General features: G+C 34.6%; 1 protein-coding gene across 2 annotated transcripts in view; it reads right to left on the reverse strand.

The window, feature by feature from the left end:
* Window positions 1-23,717, reverse strand: part of BARX2 (BARX homeobox 2) — an 81,017-nt gene that overhangs the window by 17,161 nt on the left and 40,139 nt on the right. For both annotated transcript variants that reach the window (XM_074303808.1, XM_074303809.1), the window contains exon 2: window positions 2,157-2,454. In XM_074303808.1, the coding sequence (XP_074159909.1) occupies window positions 2,157-2,454 (298 nt within the window). The remainder of the gene's footprint in view (window positions 1-2,156; window positions 2,455-23,717) is intronic.

Here is a 23,717-nt window from a genome sequence, read left to right on the forward strand (position 1 = left end):
TGTAAATGGACAATGGGCCTGCTTGCTCCTCCTGTGGCTACTTGCCATATGGTGGCCTGGGGAGAGGCTTTGCCCTATGCTTTCTATTGAAGGACTATGCTTTTAAATTAGTGGGTGAAAAACCAACACACCCACCTGCCATTGTTATTGAGACAATGTTATGGACATGACTTTGCTTATGTGCACCTGTGAAACTAGAATTGCTCTAGAATTGTGATAAATGTAACTAGAATTGTGACAACCTACCTCATTGATATTTAATTGTTAACTAGAATTGTGATGTTTTACCTTGTTGACTTCCCACCTCAGTGTTGACATCCTACCTCATTGGCATCCAACCTCTTTGGCTTATTATCTCCTTGAGTATGACTTTAATGAATGGGTTGAACACTTGGGCCACTGTTGAGCCTAGTTCTCATTGTCATACTTCTTTTTACTGATCTGCTGCTTTGTATCTCCTTGGGCATAACACTCTGTCATCTCATGGATCAAGTGAACTATAGCTGGTGCTAAAAGTTTAGCTTGATGAGATGTGTGGTTCCCGCAAAACAAGAGAAGGGAATTGTAAGGGTCCTTTAAATGGGCGGCACCACAGCGTAATAGGAGATTGAGTGGCCCAGGAAGTAATCTCTGTGGATATAGGACTGCCCTGTGGGTGGGATCTTGGCCACATTGAGATAGCTTTGTAATGGCTGACTCTCTCGCCGGTTGACTGTGTGACCTCACAGGCCCTTTATAAGCCCACTGAAGACAGCAGTCACTCTCTTTAACCTGGCTCCCTAGCCTGGGTGGCCAAGCTGATGGAGCCGTGAGAGGTAAGGAGTTTGGTAGAGAACACGTGGGTCTTCAGACCAGGTGTTCACTAGGGAGCTAACAAGTCAGGGCATTATGTGAGTAGGTATAATAAAGGCTTTTAAGATTACACGTGGCTGTTCTTGAGCGTGCTATTGGTTATTAAACTATAGATTCAAGAGATTGTGGCCAGAGACCTTTGAAGGCCTCAGAGGAAGCGAGCCGGGTAGAGTTGTCACGGCAAAGGTCAGTGGTCAAAGGTATTCTATTGGGCCTAGGACAGACTAGTAATTGTAACTGCCAGGAGGGCATGTTACATCACTCCTTGGGCATTGGGTCAAAGCCTAAGGACTCTCCCTAGAAGAATGTTTTTAAATGTATAAATTACACAAAATTACAAAGGAACTCAATTTATTGAGATAATTATCAAAATATTAAGTAAAACAAATTCACAGATCCCCAGATTAAGAACTCTTGCTCTACATCCTGTTAACTCAGTGGTGAAAATGACATGAAACCTAATATGGAAAGAAAATAAACAAGGACTTTGAGAAGCCTCTAAAAGATTTGACATATTTTCTCAGAAACCCTCTTTACATCTTCCTCTTTTTCTGCAGGTGATGAGAGTGCATTCAACAGTCAGAACACTTAAATACAGAAAGCAGTTTATCTAAGCCAAGACTGCCACCCATAAAATGGCACAAAAGGCCCTGACCACTAATGCCAAGACCTGTTCAGACTCCAACCAGTGGACTTGCCCATTTCACTAAAACAGCTTAGAATTTCTAGCATGCTGGTTCACTCTGTTCCCTGAATGACTGGAAAACATGGGCAGAGAAGAAGATACTGTTAAAGCCATTACCTTAATGGCAGCCTGGGCAAATGGTTTTTCTACTGAAGTAGCCACACACACTGGGAAACAGTTGAGGGGACTGTGCTGGGGATATGGCAAGTACAGACTTCAGCAACAGTCCCCTTGGCTCTCTGTGATCACCTTAACTGGTATCATGTCACCAAACAGCAAGCTATGGAAAATAATCCTACCACTGGCCCAGAGACTCACAGAAATTCAGAGCTAGAAGGAATCTTGGGGATCTTCTATTCCAATTCCCAACATTTAGCAAAGGGCAGAATTGTATAAGAATCCTTAGCATAGTCCGGCAGGTAACTCACTGAAAATATCAGAAAATACAAGGGTTTTTCTAAAAAAGGATTCTCTCCTGCAAAACAAATATCATTAACAGACTTATAACTAATACTAGGAATTAATTAGTGACTGCCCACCCAAAGAGTTCTTCCTCTTCCTTTCTCATTATTTCTGCTTTAAATCTATAGAGTTGCCCTTTCCCTTTTCCAGAGCTTACCTGTCTGGTGTGGATAGATATTTCTGCTTCTGAAACTTTTTCTCTAATCCCATGAGCTGCAGCTCTGTGAAGATGGTACGGCTACGACGGGGTTTTTTCAACCTGGGCGTTGGCTGTTCAGTCTCAGACTCACTGCTGGCTGGGACCTCGCTGGCTGGAGCATCAGAGGTAGCCTCTGTGGCTGGGCGACATGACAAAGCCTGGGCAATACGAGGGGTGGCAGGGACCAGGTGGGAGATAACAGGAGGCTGTCGGGTGATCACAGAGAGAAGAGGGTATGCCCGAAGAGAAGGGGAGCCTAGGAGATAAAATGAACAAGCAGGTACATGAAAAGGATAACCAAAGGGATCATAAAGACAAGACTAATTTCTTTATAACTAAAAAAATGGGCAGACTATGTATGAGTAGGTTGGGTTTATATCAGGAAAATAAAGTTGGTTCAAAATTAGAAAAACTAGATGCAGAAAAAGTTTTTAACAAAATGCAAAACACATTTACATTAAAAAACATTAAACAACCTAAGACACATTTAAAATTTTTTTTTATCTGCAGTGGAGAAATACTAGAGGCTTTAGGGGGCAAAACGATGTCCATTTTCACTACTATAATTTGATGTTTAAGACAAAGAAAATGAAGTGATAAACATAGGCAAAAAAAAAAAAAGAAAATGATCTTTTTCTGCAAATGGCAGAAAGTTTACTTAAGAGAACTCTAAAGCTTCAAATAAAAGAAATCCAATTGAAACAACAACTTCAGTAAAGTAGCAGGATATAAAATAAATCTACAAAAATCATTCACCTGTATATTCCTGCTGAGAATATAGAAATGACATTCAAAATGACCACTGTATGTAGACACATAGAAATTATATGCATACAGCTACAAAACATTTTTAAAATAAAGACTTAAATAACTAGAGAAAGAATAATTGCTGATAATTAGGCCTTATTAACATAATAAAAATAACAATATTGCCTAATTTTTTCAATACATTTGATATCATGCTAAAGTATTATTTTATAGAACTAAACAAAATAAATTTAGAGGAACAAAAAATCCACGTATTTTGGAAATAATGAAAATGGGAAGACTATTTTTAAAGGCTGATTTGGCCATTGGCAATAGGAAGAAAAAGAAATGTACTTTAGGCTCTGTAGTATCCTATCCTGTTTTATTTTTGTTCTATTTAATTGTATTTCCTTTAGGCCTTGGGTTAGAACTATACAGAAATATGTATTCTAAGTCTAATATCCAAACTTGATCTAAAGCCAAGGAAAAATTAGTAAACTCGTTCATGAGGGTCTTGCTTATATTATGAAGGATATTCATTAGCTTAAAAAAGACTCTATACTCAAGGATTGTCATGTGAAAATACTGACTTGGACCCTTCTCATGTATCATTCTTGTGTTCATGTGAAATTTTAACACTGTCTCTTACTGAAAAATAGTAATGGTTATTACAAACGAGTATCTCAGATTAAATAAATATATGTTGTTAGTTGAGAAAAGTAGACATGGAAATGAATAAACTAAAATGAATGGAATTTCTAATAATTTTTTCACAGAATCACAGAACCTCAGAATTATTAGGAATCTTAGCAACCATTATAGTGCAACCCCTGCTTGAATAGAATCTTTTTTTCTATATCATACCCAGCAAGTAGTTATCCAGACTTTGCTCCAGAGACAGGAAATCCACTCTTTCCTATGACAATCTAGTCTATTTTAGAATAACTCTAATTGTTAAAAAGTGCCTCCTGATGCTCCTGATTTTAAATTTGTCCTATCTAGTTTTATCTTATTCTATTTGTTCAAATGTTCTAATCTGTTGAGATCTTTTGAGATCTTGATTCTGTTTTCTAACATTTTGATTACTTCTCCTACCTTTGTGCAATCTAAAAATTGAGTAAGAACCTTACGCAAGTGTTAAAGTCACTGGACAAAATATTAAAAATTAGATCATCAAATGCACATCCCTCATGTACTCCATTAAAATTGATTCCCTGTGACTCCATTTGAGTATTTTGGGGGCAAAAATACTGGAGTGATTTGTCATTTCCTGCTCCAGCTCATTTTACAGATGTGGAAACTGAGGCAAACAGGGTAAAGTGACTTACAGCTAGTGTCTGAGACCAGATTTGAACTCATGTAAATGAGGCTTCTTGACTCCAGGTCTGGCACTTTTACCTATCCACTGTGCTGCCATTGAAGACCTGTTTCCAAGTTACCAATGAGCCACAAATGACTACTCTCTGAGTCTGTCTATTCAACCAGTTTTGATTATTACACCTAATTGCATTATCATTAATCTTATTATTTTATCTACTATAATATGCTAAAAAAATCTATGAAAGGCTTTATAAACTATATTTATATCATTCCCCTAGTTTACTATTAGTAATTTTTTTTCAAAAAAGAAAATTAGTGTGACATGACTTAATATCCTGTTTCTGTAATCACTGCCTCCTTTTCAGATGCTCACTAACCATCCCTTTAATAACATTCTGAAATTATTCCAAAAATTAAGATCAAAATCACTGGCTTATATAGTTTGCTAGTATAGTTTCCATTCCCCTCTTTTTTTCTTTAAGACTAGACAAAATTTTCTCTTCTTTAATCTTATGTCTCTCCCATTTTCAAAGTCACTCACGATGATTCAGCAATCTCATTCATCAATTCTTCCAAAGCTCTGGAATATATAGTTTATGTGGACCTGATGATTGAACTAATCAAGAACAGCTATTTGACCTCCTGTACTAATTAATTAGTGAAATAATTAATATTAACTATTTGTTAGCCATTCTTGTCCTGTTTTTTTCTGACTAAAAAGATCATTGTCCTTGGAAAAAGAAATGAAGTAAAATAATAGATAATTAGCTCCATCTTCTCTCATTATCCTTTATTCAGATCTTAACTACTTCAACCTTGATAACACTTTAGCATTGATCTCCTGTCAGTTGTCTTTGGTTCTATCTTTTGTACATGTCTTTTAAATATGAGTTGGCAAAAAAGTATATCTGTATCAATCTCTTCTAACAACCTCACTTTCCTTTTTATCCAAAAAAAAAAATATTGCTTTTTATGTCTCTAGAATTTCATTCTCAAGAACTTCTCTTCCTCTTGTACTGGGTTAATCCTATAGCATTTTTTCCCATAGGATGCTACTTATTCTTTCTATAAATAAATCCATTAAAATCTGACTTTCTAAAATTTGAGGTACATGTCATATTATGGCTTGCTTTCTTCTCTGTCACAAATTCTGAGATACAGTGGCCATTTCATTGGACATTAGCACCTCCTTTTCAGTATGTGCCTCTGAGAAGCTATAGGTTTTGCCCTTAGTCAAAACTAGTATGTTCAATCATTGTACAGTAGAAGTACAGTAGAACATAAGTTCATTGAACACAAGGACTTTTCTATTCTTTCTTTATAGGCCCAGAACATAACAATCCCCTTTACAAAATAGGTGTTTAATAAAAACTTGCTTGAATGGTTTGGATTGTTCTTTCCATTTTACCAAGTTATCAGAAACAAATTTCATAGACTAATACAAATATTTTCAGGCTCTACTATTTAAAAAAATGTTTTTAAGTCTTTGAGTTCCAAATTCTGTTTTTAATCATTATCAGTCCTTTCTCTGAAGGGTGGATATTATACTTCATCATTAGTCCTTTGGGATTGTCTTGGATCATTGTAATCATCTAGCTCTGCTTTCCTGATATAAATCCCACATGGTCATGGTGTATGTTCCTTATGATACATTGCTGTAATCTATTTGCCAGTATTTTATTTAAACTTTTGCATTAGTATTTATAAAGGAATTTGGTCTATAATTTTCTTTCTCTGTCTTGGTTCTTCCAAGTTTGGGTATCAGCGCCACATTTGTGTTATAAAAGGAATTTAGTAGGAATTTGGTTCTACTTCACAACTATTTTTCCAAATGCTTTATATAATGTTGAGATTGTTCTTTAAATTTGGTAGAATTCACTTTTGAAGCCATCTGGCCCTGAGAATGTTTTCTTAGGAAGTTCATTGATGGCTTGTTCAATTTCTTTTCTCTAGTTAAAGTCTTTTATTTCTTCTTCTGTTAATCTGAGTGAATATATATTTTTTGTAAATATTCATTCATTTCATTTAGATTTTCAAATTTATTGATATATAATTCTGCAAAACAGCTCCTGACAATTGTCTTAATTTCCTCTTCATTGGTCATGAATTCAACATTTTTTATATTAGCTATTTGATTTTCTTCTTTCCATTTTTTAATCAAATTAACCAATGCTTTATCATTTTGTTGGTTTTTTCCACAAAATGGGTTTCTAGTTTTAATTATAAGTTCAACTGTTTTCTTATTTTCAATTTTATTAGTGTCACCTTTGATTTTTATTTCTAATGTGATATTTCATTGGGAATTTAAAATTTGTTCTTTTTCTAGTTTTTCTTTTATAGTTGCATGCCCAATTCATTGATCTACTTTTTCTCTATTTTGTTGATGTAAGAAATTAGAGAGATAAATTTTCCTCCAAGAACCACTTTGGTGGCATCCCATGGATTTTGGTATGCTTTCTCATTGTTGTCATTTTCTTTAATGAAATGATTTATTGTTTCTATGATTTTTTTCTTTGACCCACTTGGTTTTTTTTTTAGGATTATATTATTTAATTTACAATTAATTTTTAATCTCTCCATTGTCCATTATTGAATATAATTTTGATTGCATTATGATCTGAAAATGATGTATTTACTATTTCTGATTTTCTGCATTTGATGATGAGGTTTTTATATCCTATATGGTCAGTTTTTCTGTAAGTCATATGTACTGCTGAGACAAAAGATATGTTCCTTTCTATTACCATTCAATTTTCTCCAAAGATCTATCATATCTAACTTTTCCAGAATTTTACTCACCTCCTTAACCATTTTCTTGTTTATTTTTTGTGAGATTTATTTAGTTCTGTGAGGGGAAAGTTGAGGTTCCCTACTAGTATAGTTTTATTATCTTTCTCCTCCTTGTAATTCATTTAACTTATTAAAAAATTTAGATGCCATACTATTTGGTACATATGTGTTTAGTACTGATATAATTTCATTGTCTATGATACCTTTCAGCAAGGTATATATATATATATATATATATATATATATATGTATGTATATATATATATATATGTATATATATACATATATATATATTTATCTCTTTTAATTAGAACTATTTTTTTCCTTTTCTTTATCTAAAATCATTATTGTTACTCCTGCTTTCTTTGCTTCAGTTAAAGCATAATAGATTCTGCTTCAACTCCTTACTCTTCCCCTCTGGGTATTTCTCTGCTTCAGATAGTTTCTTGGAGGCAGTATATTGTAGTATTTTAATTTTTTTAATCCATTCTGCTCCATTTGTGTTTCACAGGTGAGTTCATCATATTCAAATTTATAATTAAGATAAGTATCTGGGTGTTTCCCTCTATGCTAATTTTTTGCTTGTTTATTCTCCCCTCTCTCTTATCTTCCACTCTTCTCTCCTCATAAGTACTTTACTTCTGATCATTACATTCCCCAATATCATCCTTTTTTCTCAGTATCCCCTCACCCTTCTATTATCCCCATCCCTTTTTATTTAAAGGCTAAAATATATATCTATATCCAACTGAATATGTATATTATTCCCTCTTTGAGCCAGTTTTGATGATAATAAAGTTTAAGTTTTTCCCACCATCTCCCCCATTTTCTTCTCCTAAATTATAATAAGCTTTTTCACGTGGAATAATTTATCCTATTCAATCTCTCCCTCTTTCTTCTTCTAGAGCAATTTTCTTTCTCATCTCTTCATTTTTGGGGAAGAGAAGGAGGTATCATCCCACCAAAGTCACCTTAAATCTACACCCTTTGTTTATATATACTTCTAATTGCTCTTATAGCAATGAAGTTGCTAAGAGCTACAAATTTTCTTTTCATATAGAAATATAAAGTTTAACTTTATTGAATTTCTTGTGTTTTTTTCTCAATTCTTTCTTATTTTTTTTATATTTCCTTTGAGTCTAGTGCTTAGAGGTTAATTTTTAAAAATAACCTCTGGTCTTTTAATTAAAAATGCTTGAAAGTCCACTATTTCATTAAATTTACATTTTCCCCTTGAAAGATTATATACAATTTTTCTGGGTAGGTGATTCTTGTTTATAATTCTAACTCTTTTGCTTTCCAGTATATCATATTTCAAACCCTCAAATTCTTTAATGTGGCAGTTATCATATTAACTATGTAATCTTGATTGTAGCTTCACACTATTTGAATTGTTTCTTTTTGGCCTCTTACAAAACTTTCTCCTTGATTTGTGAGCTCTGGAATTTGGCGATGTTATTCCTGGGAGTTTTCATTTTGGTAGTGACTGGTATATTCTTTTATATATTGGCCTCTGGTACTAAAATATGAGAACAGTTTTCTTTGATAATTTCTCAAAGAATATTTTAGTACCAATATGATCTTTTTTTTTTAATCACGACTTTCAGATAGTCCAATAATTCTTATATTATCCCTCCTGGATCTATTTTCTTTTTTTTTCTTTTTAAAGTTTTTTATTTTCAAATCATATGTATGGATTAATTTTTCAACACTGATCCTTACATAGCCTTGTCTTTCAGACTTTCCCCTCCTTCCTCCCACTCTCTCCCCTACATGGCAATCAATCCAATATATATTATACATGTTAAAATGTTAAATCTAATATGTATAAATATATCTATACAATTTTCTTTTTTGCACAAGAAAAATCAGATCAAAAAGGAAAGTAAATGAGTAAGAAAACATAATGCAAGCGAACAACAACAAAAAGAGTGAGAATGTTAATGTTATGATCCACATTTAGTTCTTACAGTCTTCTCTCTGCGTGTAGATGGCTCTCTTCATCACAAGATCATTAGAACTGGCATCAGTCATCTCACTGTTAGAAAGAGCCATGTTCATCAGAATTGATCTTTGTATAATATTGAAGTTTTTGTGTACAATGATTTCCTGATTCTGCTCATTTCATTTAGCATTAGTTCATGTAAGGGTCTCCAGGCTTCTCTAAAATCATCTTCCTGATTGTTTCTTATATATAAGAACAATAATATTCTATAACATTCATATTCCATAGTTTATTCAATCATTCTCCAACTGATAGGCATCCACTCAGTTTCCAGTTTCTTGCCCCTACAAAAAGAGCTGCCACAAACATTTTTGCACATGTGGGTCCCTTTCCTTCCTTTAAGATCTCTTTGGGATACAGGCGCAATAGCAACACTGCTGAATCAAAGGTTATGTACAATTTGATAACTTTTTGAACATAGTTCCAAATTGCTCTCCAGAATGGCTGTACTAGATCTGTTTTCTAGGTCAGTTTTTCTAGTGAAAAAATTCATATTTTTTTCTATTTTTTTTAACTTTTTTGATTTTGTCTCATTATATCTTGAAATTGTACATTTTTCTATTTTTTTTTTTTTTTTACTTTTTTGGTTTTGTTATATCTTGAAGTATCATAGAATCAGTAGTTTCAACTTGGTCAATTCAAATTTTTAAGGAATTATTTTCTTCAATGAGCTTTTGTACTACCTTTTCCATTCAACCAATTTCTATTTTTAGGGAGTTTTTTTTTTCCTCAGTAAATTTTTACATATTTCCTCCTATGTTATTGGCTCTTTTTTCATGATTCTCTTTCATTACTCTCATTTCTTTTCTTTGATATACTTTTTAAAATTCCCATTAAATTCTTCTAGAATTATTTTTGGGCCTCAGACCAAATTACATTTTTCTTTGAGACTTCACATGTAACTATTTTGACACTATCATCCTGTTGTAGGTTTATGTCTTGATCCTCCCTATCACCATAGTGACTTTCTATAATCAAACTTGCTTTATTTCTTTTGCTCATTTTTTTTCTGTCTTTTTTTGTGACATGGTGTTTTTTTATGAGGTTTGGGCTCTAGTCCTATACTGTCCCAAGCTTTTTCTGAGTATTACTTCTGGGTTTCAATGAGCTTCAGGGTTTAGTTGAGTGTTTCTCTGGAGAATAGTCTTCCCTTCTGGCTTGCAGTATGGGGTTTAGCTAATGACCTGCTCCAAGGTAAAGCATTGGTGCTGAGTTGCCACAGTAACAGAATCTTTCTGGTGGCTACACCTGGAGGAGAAATTTTGTTGCTGGTTTGCCTCAGAGGTGGGACCTAGCTGCTGGGGTGCAATGGAAACAAGGTATCTCGGCTGGTAGACTCCAGGGGCAGGGTATTTTGTTGGTCACCCCTAATGGTCAGCAGTGGTGTCAAAGCTTTGCTGGTGGCTTGTGGTGTGTGTAAAATCATTGGTGTGGTGGGGTCTTGCTGGACAGTACCCTGATGTGAGGCTGGCTGCTGCTACTGCTCTTGGACTAGCTCCCTTATCACCCTAGTGAAACAGGCCTTTTCTGTTGGGCTGGTAAGCTGTTTCCCTGATCCTGAACTAATTCTGAGGCAGTTTTCTGGTTGCTTGGGAGGGCTGCAGAGGATTCCTTCCTCAGTCTGCCACCTTGGCACTGGAAGTCCAGTTTTACTTTTTTTTTTAAGTCATATATAAAGTTTATATGCTTGAACAAGGGTATGGACATACACATTTGAGTCACCTGCTCAGCTATATGGCAAGTCCTTCCTTCCTAAAGGGGAAAGAGAGGGGACTTTTTCCTTTCAGCAATGACTGTCCCAGAAATAGAGCTCTCAAAGGTTAGATGTGCTCTGACAAGCTCTTGAGAGCCTCTCTCCCACTCCTCCTCTTACAAACAACCCCTAAAATGTACTCTCATTTCTGGCTGAGACAGGCAAGTGCCAGAGTGTTGAATGGATAAGTATCTGTAAGTTTCTAGCTTGATGGATTTATGGATTAAAAATTCCTGGCCTATATATCTTGCACAAAGCTTCCAAACAACACATGTAAGACACAAACACATACAAAGACACAGGTGCAGACAGATAAAGAGATACATGGGGGAAAAATCTGAAGTGAAATGCACACAGGCAGAGATAAATAGAAACAGTTCTGCTGATCCATGCATATGTGGGAACGAGCAAGCACATTCACACACACACACACACACACACACACACACACACACACACATATACACATACACACACTCTAACACACACACACCTGTTCCTATAGATACAGGCTCACAAGTTTATAAATCACAACTGCAGCTTGGTTGCCTGGTGCTGGAGGCATAGAACAAAACTACTTGGGAACATTTTTCCACAAAGAAGCCAGTTGACTAGTCAACTCTGTATATCTCTCTCCCAATCTCCTCTACTTTCTCATGTAAACAACAGCCCCAGCATCTGCCAGTTTCCATGTCAAATCTGAGTCTTCTCCAAATCAGGAAAAAATGGTGTTGTCCACAGAGTGGGTGTCATGTGTCATGTCACCACTATCACAACCTTGCCCCTTTTGTGAAGGATGGTCATGATTCTACAAATAAAATACAATGTTGATATTTGAAAATCACCATAAAAAAATCCAAAACCACATCTTGAGAATCCATAATCGGGGCCCTTATTAACATAACTCTCAAGAAGGAACAAAAGAATTAGATGAACACAATCCAGAATCAGAGTCTTATGTGTATCAACTGTGTGGGGAAAATGGATAGGTTGGTTAAAACTAGCTGGCTGTCTTTTATTAGAAGTGAATTCTGGAAATAGGAAATAAGACAGACAAAAATTTTCATAAAGGCTCAAATAATTGTGTGAGAAAGAGAAAAGTGTTAGGGGGAGTAAAGAAGGAGAGAGAAGAAACAGCTCATACTTGGCCACTTAATCTCACTATAACCAGTGGTTGGAATGAACTCAATCTTTATGAACTTTGGCTTTGTATATCTAAATAAAATAGAAAATGTTTTAAGAGGCCAACTCAAAGGCCGACAAGATGTCTTGGCCATAGACTGGCTCATAAAGTAAAGAGAACATTTTGATGAGTTAAGTGTAAATGAATCAGAAACATACGGAATGAATTTCTCTCAGTATCCACATGGAATTGGACATCTGAAATAGCCAAGATGTAAGCCCTGAAATCACTATCCCATCAAATAAAAAAAGTTTAAATGTACATGCAGGCCTGACAAATGAAGGGCAAAGAGGTGTGACAAAGCAGCTCTATTAAGGTTTGGAAGAACTGAAAAAGGAGGTCAGGACATCTGCCCAGTGCAGGCAGTGAGGCAGCATGATGCCTTATTCTCATACAAGAATAGTTGCCAGCATTTATACAGTGCTTTAAGGATGGCAAAGCATTATTACAAATATTATTTCATTTGATCCTCACAACATTCCTATAATGTGAGTGCCATTATTATTTCCATTTTAGATTTGGGAAAACTGAGGCTGGAACAGATTAAATGACTTGCCCAGGATTAGATTGTATGTTCTTTGATGATAAGGATTGTCTTTTGCCTCTTTCTATGTGCTCAGTGCTTAGCACTGTACCTGGCACACAGTAAGCACTTAATATATATTGATCAGTTCCTGATGTCAGATTTGTCCACTATTCTATCCACTATACTGCCTGACTGCCTAAATCACTTACTCAAAGTGTCAGAACACTTACTTAAACAAGAAAACAATCTCTTGTCTCATCATAGTCAACTAGCATAATAATTAAAATATTTAAACATGCACAAGTCAAGCCAAGATATACAGTATAAGATGAATTAAGCCAACTTCACAAATAGATTCAGGTTCCTTCCTTACCAGTCTCAATAAAAGTTCACCAATCTATGGGAGGCAGATGCTACACTCATGGACATATAACACAACTCCTCTATATTTCATAGGTGGATTTGGCAAAAGGTTACAGGTAAAATAAATTCCTCCCCTGGAAGCCACCCTAGTGAAGATGAAGTCTTTCTTCTCTTCTCTAATCTGGTCTTTAGATGGCAGATACACCTTTCACTGGTTATGTCTCCCATATTATACTCCCTTAGATTAGTCTAAGTGGGGACCTGCCTCAGGGGGCACAAAAATGTAAAAGTGATCAGGTTGGGGATAGGATAACTTGAACCCCTTATGTTCATACCTAGACCCCTGAGAGAATCCCCTTGCTGGAGAAATAAGTATTATTATCCTCACTTTACAAATGAGAAAACTTGCCTGTAAATGAGTTAAGGATGAAAAGAATTAAGTGTCTTACCCAGCATCATATAGCCAGTAAGTGTCTGAGTCAGGACTAACTGCAAATTCAGTGCTCTCTTCATTACATTATCTAGACTATAACTTAAACTAGACCAAGATCTTAATCACTAACTTTGAAATTTCAGAAATAGTAAATTTCAATTTGGAAGTACATTTTTAAAAATTTTCTGTTGCTTGGGAGGAGAACATGTGGAACTACAAGTAATTTATTTAATTTGCAAGGAACTTGATTTTAGCTCAATGTAAGGAATTGAGAAACAGCTTGATATTTAGCAGGTTACCCCATTATATGGTAGTTGTATGACCATAACTTTCAGTGCCCTAGGGAAAAGGCACTATTTGCCTTTTAATTAATATTAAAATATCAATTCTTTTGGTGAGAACAGTGTGATTAAATATGCTTTCTAATTAAAAAAAAATTTATGTACATCTTGGCAAATAAATCTATAAATAACATTTGTCTTCTTTTTTCTTTTTGGCAAAGCAATTAGAGTTAAGTGACTTGTCCAGCTCAGACACTTGTCAAGTGTCTGAAGTCACATTTGAACTCAGGTCCTCCTGTCCACTGTGCCACCTAGTTATTCCTGTTTGTAATCTTAATTATTCAGTTACTTTGATTTATGTAATTAGTCAAGCATATTAATTGTTCTAGCTACTTAATTTAAAGACAACTTAAAGTCAGTGGACATTTTTATATTAACTAGGTAATCACTTTTAGAATAGAAACTGAACCTTTAAATTCATTGGTCTAGAGAGTTTGCTCCAAAGTAAGGAAATTCTTTCTCAGGCTAGCTTCTCAGTAAATATAGAATTAAGAGAGCTCTCTAGGCCACTGAGAAGTATTAGTTCGTCCAGCATGAGACAACTTGTAGATGTCAAATGTAGGACTTAAAATTCCCACTTTCCTGTCCCCAAAAGCCGTCTTGCTCCTTGATTCTCCTAGTGTAAGTTCTCTCTCACCTGTTTTTCTTGAGCTCTTTGTACCTTGACTTTACACTCATTATGGCCTACCTTGCATTATAGCTATTTGTATACATGTTATAATTGATAAGCTCCATGGGGACAGGGATTGTATATCTTTATCTTGGTAGTGTTTGTGTCTAACCAAAAAGCATGTATTAAGAAGCTGATATATGTCAGATGTTGTATGCTAGAGATGATGGAGATAGGAATACAAAAGTGAGACAGTTTTTCCCCCCCCTGAATAGCTTATATTTACTAGGAGGAAGCAATGTGCTCATAGATGAGTAAGAGGTTATATATAAAAAATATGTATTGGGTTGAATAAGGATAATAACTGGAGGAATTAGGAAAGCCCATTTGGAGAAGATTGAATTTAAGCTGAAACTTGCAGGATACTAATAATTCAAAAGGGAGAGGAGAAGGGAATGAGCATTTCTATAACACCTACTTCATGTCAGGCACTGTGCTTGTTGTTGTTCAGTTTGTGGTCCCATTTGGTATTTTCTTGGCAGAGATACTGAAGTGGTTGACTTCAGTATTAACTAATTGTTTGCTCGCTCTTTTTCTAGTCATGTCACACTCTTCATGACCCCATCAGGGGTTTTGTGGGCAAAGATACTGAAGTGGTTGCCATTTCCTTCTCCAGCTCATTTTACAGATGAAGAAACTGAGGCAAAGAAGCTTAAGTGACTTACCCAGATTCACACAACTAGTGTGTGAGGCCAAATTTGAATTCAGGATGATGAATCTTCCTGATTACAGACCCAGTATTCTATCCAAGTAGCCTAAGCACTCTGTTAAATAAGTGCTTATACAAATATTATCTTATTTGATAATTCACAATAATCCTGCAAGGTAGGTATTGTTATTATCCTCATTTTACAGTTAAAGAAACTGAGATAAACAAAATTTAAGTGAGTTGCCCAAGGTTACACAGCTAGTAACTGAGGCTAGTTTAAACTCAGATCTTCCTGATTCCAGGCCCAGTACTCTATCCACGGCATCTGTAGCTGACTAGGTCGACAGGTGGTGGTTAAGAGGGAGAGAATTCCAGGAATGGGGCAGAGTTTATGCAGACACAGAGAAAGGAGATGGGATGACATAGATTACATTGAAGTTTAACAATATTAAACTTTAAATATTGATATTAGTAGCACATTTTCAGTGTTCTGAAGAGTTAACTTTTTTTTGTCCTTCCTATATTTGCTTTTAAAAATTTCTAATATGTTCCTCCTTGGCTGCTTAAAAATTATGGGAGATTTACCTAAATTTTTAAAGATTCACAAAAAAGCCACTGTTTCTTTACATTTGTTCATAAACTATATCTCAATCATTACTTTTATGACTGTAACAAGTTTAAATTTAAACTAGCCTGTCTAAAGAAGGATGGTTGCCATCAAAGTGTACACAGCTCATCATATTCTATAGGACAAGTATTTCCAAATTTCCAAGAGATATAACTTAGGGGATTTGGGAACAAGAAATCATTAGGAATTGCCAGAATCACAATTTATTCTGTATTTTTCATAATATTTTATTTATGTTTTTAAAGGAGTGACCTTAGTAATAAATAGTAAATCATTTTTCTATGATAGTTATACTAGAAGTTTCAGAGATTTTCTGTAAAAAAAACAATAGCTAATAAATACATAGTTTATTAATTATTATATATTATTAATATTATAAGCAAACATAGTGGAACAATGATTTAAAACATTTTTTGTAATGAGCTGTTTAGTTTCTTTATCTTTCTTAAAATACTTCCAATATTCTTTCTATTCTACTAATAATCATAAATATCTAATAAAACACTAATAGTGTTAAATAAGAGATATTAAGTTTAGAGTTGTATTCACAGAGAACTATAGTCTACAGCAAATATTTAAATACTGAAAAAATGTTAGCAAACATTGTTGGGTAGAATTCTAATAACATAATGTTCAAATCTCCTAGCAAGGTTAACAACTCTTATACAGTATCACTAGCTAAAACTGCCAATTTAAACACTTCTTTTACTTCCAAAATATTGTTTCTTAGAACACCCCCATAAGACTGATATAAAGTATACTATGCATATAAACTTATTAATATTTTATTTGCAAGAATATCTCACTGTTAGCTTCAGACAGGGCAATGAACACATTCTTAAAACATGGCAACAGTTACAAGCAAGACTGACTGATTAAATTGCGGCCACTTCTGTCATACATATTCCTGTCCCAGTTCCTGGAAATGTCAACCTTAACCTTCCACTATGTGTCAACATTTCCTGTTCTCGCTTTTGACTTTATGTCAGGGGGTTCCTTCAAATTAGTAACATCTTTACACTGGTTGCTAACCTTTAATTTTCAAAGGGGAATTAGCATTCTCTCCCTTGATTTTATATCTGATTTTGGGGGGATTTGTAAAAAACTTATATCTCCTGAGAAATACCAGGAAGAGATTCCTTCATAGACACAGTATGTGGGGCACAATGTCTTCTGTTATATAACAATACATTAGATAGACCAGTATCTTTTGCTTCAATATTATTATTTTGTACTTTTAATTTTAATTTTGTATTTGCATGTGTGTTTAAACTATCATAAACAGTGGGAAAAAACTAAGTATAGTACAATTTTTAATATGAAAAGAACATTATAAATTTGTGTCAACAATTAAAATATAAATTCTTTTTGGTTTAATTTTTATTGTAATTTTTATGTTATATGACTAATACAAAATGATTATTATTTAAACTTCAGAAAAATAGTTATTATATCTGATCTGTCAGAAATAGAGCATTATGAAATGTAAAAAAGAGTATCACCATTCCTTTAATTGGCTTATTTGTGTTGCCAATGCAACAAATATTTTTAAAATAATAATTAAAAATTTAAGATACATCAAAAATTGTATTTTAAGTTACCTATTTCATTAAAATTTATATCATTACTAGGGTCTTCTATTAAGGGCCCATTTTTACTCAAAACACACCAAAATAGATAAATGTTTTTCTTTGAAGGAGTATTATTGGGAGTGACTATGAGTTGTTCACTCTATTCTAACTTCTGGACATCAGCTATCAAATGACATTGAAAACATTTTCTGAAAATCAAGTTATGGATATTTGTGGTGTGTTGAGAGATTGCAGTATTGCAATATGGGAGTAAGGTGAGCTATCACAGTGAAAACCATTTTTCCTGGAATATTTGAAGAAGGGTAAGTGAAAAGATTAACTCTAACCAACAATGATTGTACATGTAGCACAGAACTGTAACAAGGTGATTGTATGAACTGTAATAACCCAAACTTAGACACTTATCTTGGCTCTGCACATATCAGTGATTTAAATCACAATTTGTTATTATTGTTGTTGTTCAATTATTCAATTATGTTCAACTCTATGACTCCATGAACTACAGCATGCCTGTACTGTTTATTGGGTTTTCTTGGCAGTGGTTTATCATTTCCTTTTCCCATGGATTAAGGCAAACAGAGGTTAAGTGGCTTGCCCAGTGTCACAGAGCAAAGGCCAGCTTTGAACTTGCATCTTTCTGATGACAGCCCCACAGCACTCTATCCACTGAGCCATCTAGCTGTCTCATAATATTTCTTATTCATTAAATCAAAGCTTCTTAAACTGTGGGCCATGATTGAATGTGGCAGTCACAGAATTATGATTTATTACCAGTAAATGTTTGATTTGTAAACCTTTTTTATATACCTAAATTCCTGGAGTTGCATAAAAATTTCTCAGGTGAAAAGGGGTCATGAGTAGAAAAAGTAGAATAAGAAGCCTTGTATTAAATCACAATACTTCTTATGAAAAATTGGATGCTGTAAGCAAATTATCATCAAAAATGCATACAAACATATCCACATACAACACACATTTTTGCACATACATCACTTCTAAGTTTTTTCCTTATCCATATAACAAACAACTTAACATTATCAAGCCTTCATCAACAAAAGAAATTCCCTTCATAAGTAAGGAATCCACCTTCAGAGTACTGACATCTTACCATATTCACTTCCCACAGGGTAACTCAACATCATGGCTAACTGAATTGTACAATAGGGTGCTCTACTATCATCTAATCTACTCCGAATTTCATACTTGACAAGTTTAAGATAAAAGGTCTGAAATTCATAGACAATATTTTAATTAAGGCAATTAGGTATGCAGTCTTTTCAATTTTTGGATAGAAAAAAATCCTTTAGCTTGTTCCCGCTATCAACATTTACTGACTACACAAGAGACAAAAATATCTAGGAGTTCTTGCCCTCAAGAGGTTTACAATCTAGGTTTCTCACCTAGATACCATATACAAACATAACAGGATGTTATATGAATACTAAATAAATGGTTCATATGAAAAATGCTATAGGTGCTACAAGGTGACAAGATGAAGACCATTTATGTGCCGATGAAATGAGGGAAAGCTTCCCAGGAAGGGAATGCATGAAACATGGAGGATGTGATGGAATTTGATGGTGTTTTTTAGAAAAAGAAGAGCACCATCAAAGTAGCTTTTTATTTTCAAAAACATATGCAGGGGCAACTGGATAGCACAGTGGATAAAGCACCAGCCTTGAAGTCAGGAGGACCTGAGTTCAAATGTGGTCTCAGACACTTAATACTTCCTAGCTGTGTGATCTTGAGCAAGTCACTTAACCCCAATTGCCTCAGCAAAAATAAAACAAAACAAACAAAACAAAAAAAAAACCCAAAAAACAACAACAACAACAAAAAAAAAAAAAACAAAGATAATTTTCAACATTCACCCTTGCAAAATCTTGGGTTCCAAATTTTTTCTCCTTTCCTTCCTCCCACCTACTCCTCCAGACAGCAAGTAATCCAAAATATATTTAACATGTTCAATTTTTCTATTTCCACAATTATCATGCTACACAAGAAAAATCAGATCGAAAAGGAAAAAAATTAGAAAGAAATCCAAAAGCAAGCAAAAAACAACAAAAATATGAAAATATTCTATTGTGATCCACATTCCAGTCCCCAGTCCTCTCTCTGGATGCTGATGGCTCTTTCGATCACAAGTGTATTGGAATTGGCCTGAATCATATTTTTGTAGAAAAAAGCAACATCCATCAGAATTGATCATTGCATAATCTCGTTTGTTGCTGTGTACAATGTCCTCTTGGTTCTACTCACTTCACTTAGCATCAGTTCATATAAATCTCTCCAAGCCTTTTTGAAATCATCCTGCTGATCATTTCTTATAGAACAATAATATTTCATAACATTCATATTCCATGACTTATCCAACTATCTCCAACTGATGGGCATACACTCAGTTTCCAGTTCCTTGACACTACAAAAAGGACTGCTACAAACATTTTTGCACATCTGAGTCCCTTTCCCTCCTTCATGATCTCTTTAGGATACACCCAGGAGAGGCACTGCCAGATCAAAGGATATGCACAGTTTGATAGCCCTTTGGGCATAGTTCCAAATTGCTCTCCATAATGATTGGGTAAGTTCACAACTCCACCAATAATGTATTAATGTCCCAATTTTTCCCATCTTCTCCAACACTTATTATCTTTTCCTGTCATTTTAGCCAATCTAAGAAATATGTAGTGGTAGATGGTACCCTTCTGAAGGAGAAAGACAATTAAAAAAGCATACAAGGAGGAGTTCAGATGGCATGATTTTGCAGTGGAGGAGGCAAGATGATGAAAATTTTACTAAAAAAAAGCTTTTTAAAGGATACAGTACAGTACATTAAAGTGCCACAAATTTTTCTAGGTATGTCATAAAATTTTGGATATCATGCCTTGATCGATAACAGACAATATGCAAATGATTTTGTTTTCCCAGCATATGTAACATGGTAAATATAGTATCCAAAAAAATCAAGTTCATCTATTACATGTAATTTTCAACATGAAAACACAGATCCTGAAATGGCCAAGAAGTAAACAAAAAAAAAAAAAAAAAAACTACTTTTCTTAAAACAAAAACTGCACATGCAAGAGTCTCCTACTTAAATGTAAAAGAGTATGAAGGAGGAGAAAGAAGAGGTGGTGATTGTGGTATTGGTAGTAGTGGTGCATATAAGAAAAAGCAAGAGCCAAACTGAATGTCAATTTAACAGGTTCGATGTGACTAATATGGAAATATACATGATTGTTCATGTATAATCTCTATCAGATTGCTTACTGTCTTGGGGAAAGAGGAAGAAAGGGAGAGAAGGATAAAAAAAATTGAAACTCAAAATCTTACGAAAATGAATGTTAAAAACTATCTTTATATGTAATTGAAAAGTAAAAAACTACTGAGAAAAAAGCACAAATAATAAAAAGAAGTGTGATTCAAACAAAGAAAATTAAAAGAAATTTGATGTTCAATCACATTGAGAAGGACTGTTTTCTTGTACTTCACATTTTAAAGATGAGAAAATTGAAGCCCAGAAAAATGAAGTGATTTGCAAGATGATATAGATTTTCTTTCCATCACACTGGGTGTGGTAAACAAATATGGACTCTTTTAAGGTTTTTTTATTGTGGGAGCAATTTGTAGAGATGGTTAATTTGACAGAAGTGTATAAAATGAATCGAAAGGGGTAGGAAACTATCACAATAATTCTGAATTTCATCATTAAGGCAGTGGCATTGGGAAAGGGGGTGGAGCAAGAACAAATTGGAGATAATTCAATAGAATGCAGTGAGTGAGTAGAGAGAAGGGAAGGGAGGGGGAGAGGAAAAGGGAAAGGGAGAGGGAGAGGGAGAGGGAGAGGAAGAGGAAGAGGGAGAGGGAGGAGAGAGAGAAGGAGAGAGAGAGAGAGAGAGAGAGAGAGAGAGAGAGAGAGAGAGAGAGAGAGAGAGAGAGAGAGAGAGAGAGAGAAAGAGAGAGAAAGTGATTCCTAGCTTTCAAACCTAATTGACTAGAAATATAATAGATTCACAGGCATAGTAAAGTTCAGAAGGGAGCTGAGGAAAATATTACAAGTCTGATTTAGGATGTATGGTGTTTGAGAAACAAGACCACATCCAAGTGATGACACCCAGCAGTCTATTAGGAAACTAAACTAAGATTTGAGAAAGAATTCAGGTCTCACTGTGAAGATTTGGGAATTATTGGCTTAAAGGTTTTAATTGAAGTTCTAAGAATAAATGAGTTATCTAAGGGAGAGCGAATATAGCAAGAAAAATGAAGGATTAAGTATAAGAATTGGAGTACAATTAGATTTGAAGAATTTGAAAGAAGTAGAATCAGTGAATGAAACAGAGGGAAAATAACTGAAGAAGTAGGAGGAGAATCAGAGGGTATTTGTTGATGACAAAGAAAGCAGAATTTTTCAAGAAAGTGGCAGTTAGCAGAATTACTCATTAGGGAAAATTTCTTCTAAAGCATAAGATTTATTGATATCTTTTATTTTCATATCTCCTAGCTTTGCTCTTGTTTTTCTCTCCATCCCTCCCAAAGAAACATCCCTTAAAATAAAATTTTAAGAAAAAGGAAATAAAATTCAATAAAATATAAAATATAAAAAAAATCTGATGGTTATATGCAATGCTCCATAAATTCCATCTGTTGCAAAGGAATCAGATGAATTGTCTTCTCATATCTATCAGTGCCTTCTAAATGCCCCGAGACAAAGCCCAACCCAGCCTACTTTAGTTATAGCTTTTCTAGGAGCCAGTGTGGTGACCCTGCAACATCTTTATCTCAATTAAAGGCATGGTAATCCCTAGCATTACTACCTTAAAAGTTCCTATCTCAAATCCCATAAGTCAAAAATAGCAACATATAACTAACCAGGATAGCAATGGAAAAGTACCTAATGCTGAAGTCAGAGAATCTGGATTCAAATTCCTCCTCTGACTGTATCTGTATGACCCTGGGAGAGCCAATTAGGCTTTATTTATAAAATGAGGGGACTCAACTAGATGGCTTCTGAAATTCCTCCCAGCTCTAGATCTATGATTCCATGACCAAAAAGACAAAATGACCTCATTTGGGGATTTGAATGATGAATCCTTGTCAGACAGGAAGATTGTGTTCTAGCTATAAGTTCATATAGAGTAGGGCAAACGGATTTTTCCCACCTGCTGAGAAATAGCCAACATGACAAGAACATGTATTCTAATTATAGAGCACTCAGCAGAGAAATGTAAACTTTATAACAAGGTCCAAATGACTGAGGCAAACCACAATGGCAAATCTCTCCAGTCTGTATCTAAATGTTCTTGTCTCAAGTACTTTTTGCAACCAAGTTAGCCATTTCTCCCATCCTACATGGGAAAATTAGAACAGTATTATTATGAGATTAGCATCCCTTACACCCATCATCCTTACAGAATCTGTTCCGTGCTATGTTTTTTTTTTAACTAGATTTCTCTTCTTCACACTATCTCCTCACCAAGAGATGAATCAAGGGGATGAAAAGATCATTGTCTCATAGAAATATAAATCTTGCAGCCACCAAAACAAAGTGTGATGCACTGAATAGGATTTCCATCTTTACCAAGATGATAGCAAGAAAGACAATAAAACCTAAGAAAATCATATGCATAAAGGTAGACTCAAAACTCAAGCAGAATGGATTTTAAAAGAAAATTTCTGGAAAATGTCAATGTTATGAAAAGGTTTCACAGTAATGGTCAACATATCCTACTTTATTTGCTTCTGACAGGCAAAATTTCAGGTTGGGTTGACTGGAGCAGGACCAGTGCTGGATGATCCATATGGAACAGTTTCTCTCCTACTTTTAACTCAAGAAGGCTGAGCTTCACACACTCAGTAATGTGCATTTCCATTTTACTCCATCTTGATAGTCTGGGAACATCTTCCATCCAAGAGTCACTCATCTCTGAGACAAGCAATTTGATTCTGCTCTTGAAAGTCTCCTAAAAGTGGCTTTATGGAATTTGAGAACAGAAAAAGAACCAGGAAGTATTCTGCCCTCATGTCCTTTCATCTGGGGTTTTGGTCTTTTCCAATCGTTGGATATTCACCTAAATCTCCTACAGTACCTTCAGAGTGCAGCCCTGTTTGTTTAAATCTGCCTTTCCTTTTGTTAGAGTAAATCCCAGAAAACAACACTAGAGCCGCTGAGGAATTAGACCCATCTGTGTAGGGCAAAGCTTATTAAATGATGGGTTGAGACCCTATTGAATATGGAAGGGGTCATGAAAATTTTGGCAACAGTAAAATGTATCAAATATTCCACCAAGATTTAATTCTTTATGTAAAAATAAATATCATTGTAAAAATAAACAAGTATATCCATCTCCTTAATGTGCAAATTTATCTTTAATTAATGGTAAAATTTATATATATACCAAAGAATTATTTTAAAATAAATTACTTTATTATTTGTTATCAGTAAATATTTGATTTGTACATCTATTTTGCATACCATATACTTGGAGTCACATAAAAATTTTTCAAGTGAAAAGGGGCTGC

The sequence above is a fragment of the Sminthopsis crassicaudata genome, chromosome 3 (genome assembly GCF_048593235.1).
Source record: "Sminthopsis crassicaudata isolate SCR6 chromosome 3, ASM4859323v1, whole genome shotgun sequence".
Taxonomy (NCBI): Eukaryota; Metazoa; Chordata; class Mammalia; order Dasyuromorphia; family Dasyuridae; genus Sminthopsis; species Sminthopsis crassicaudata.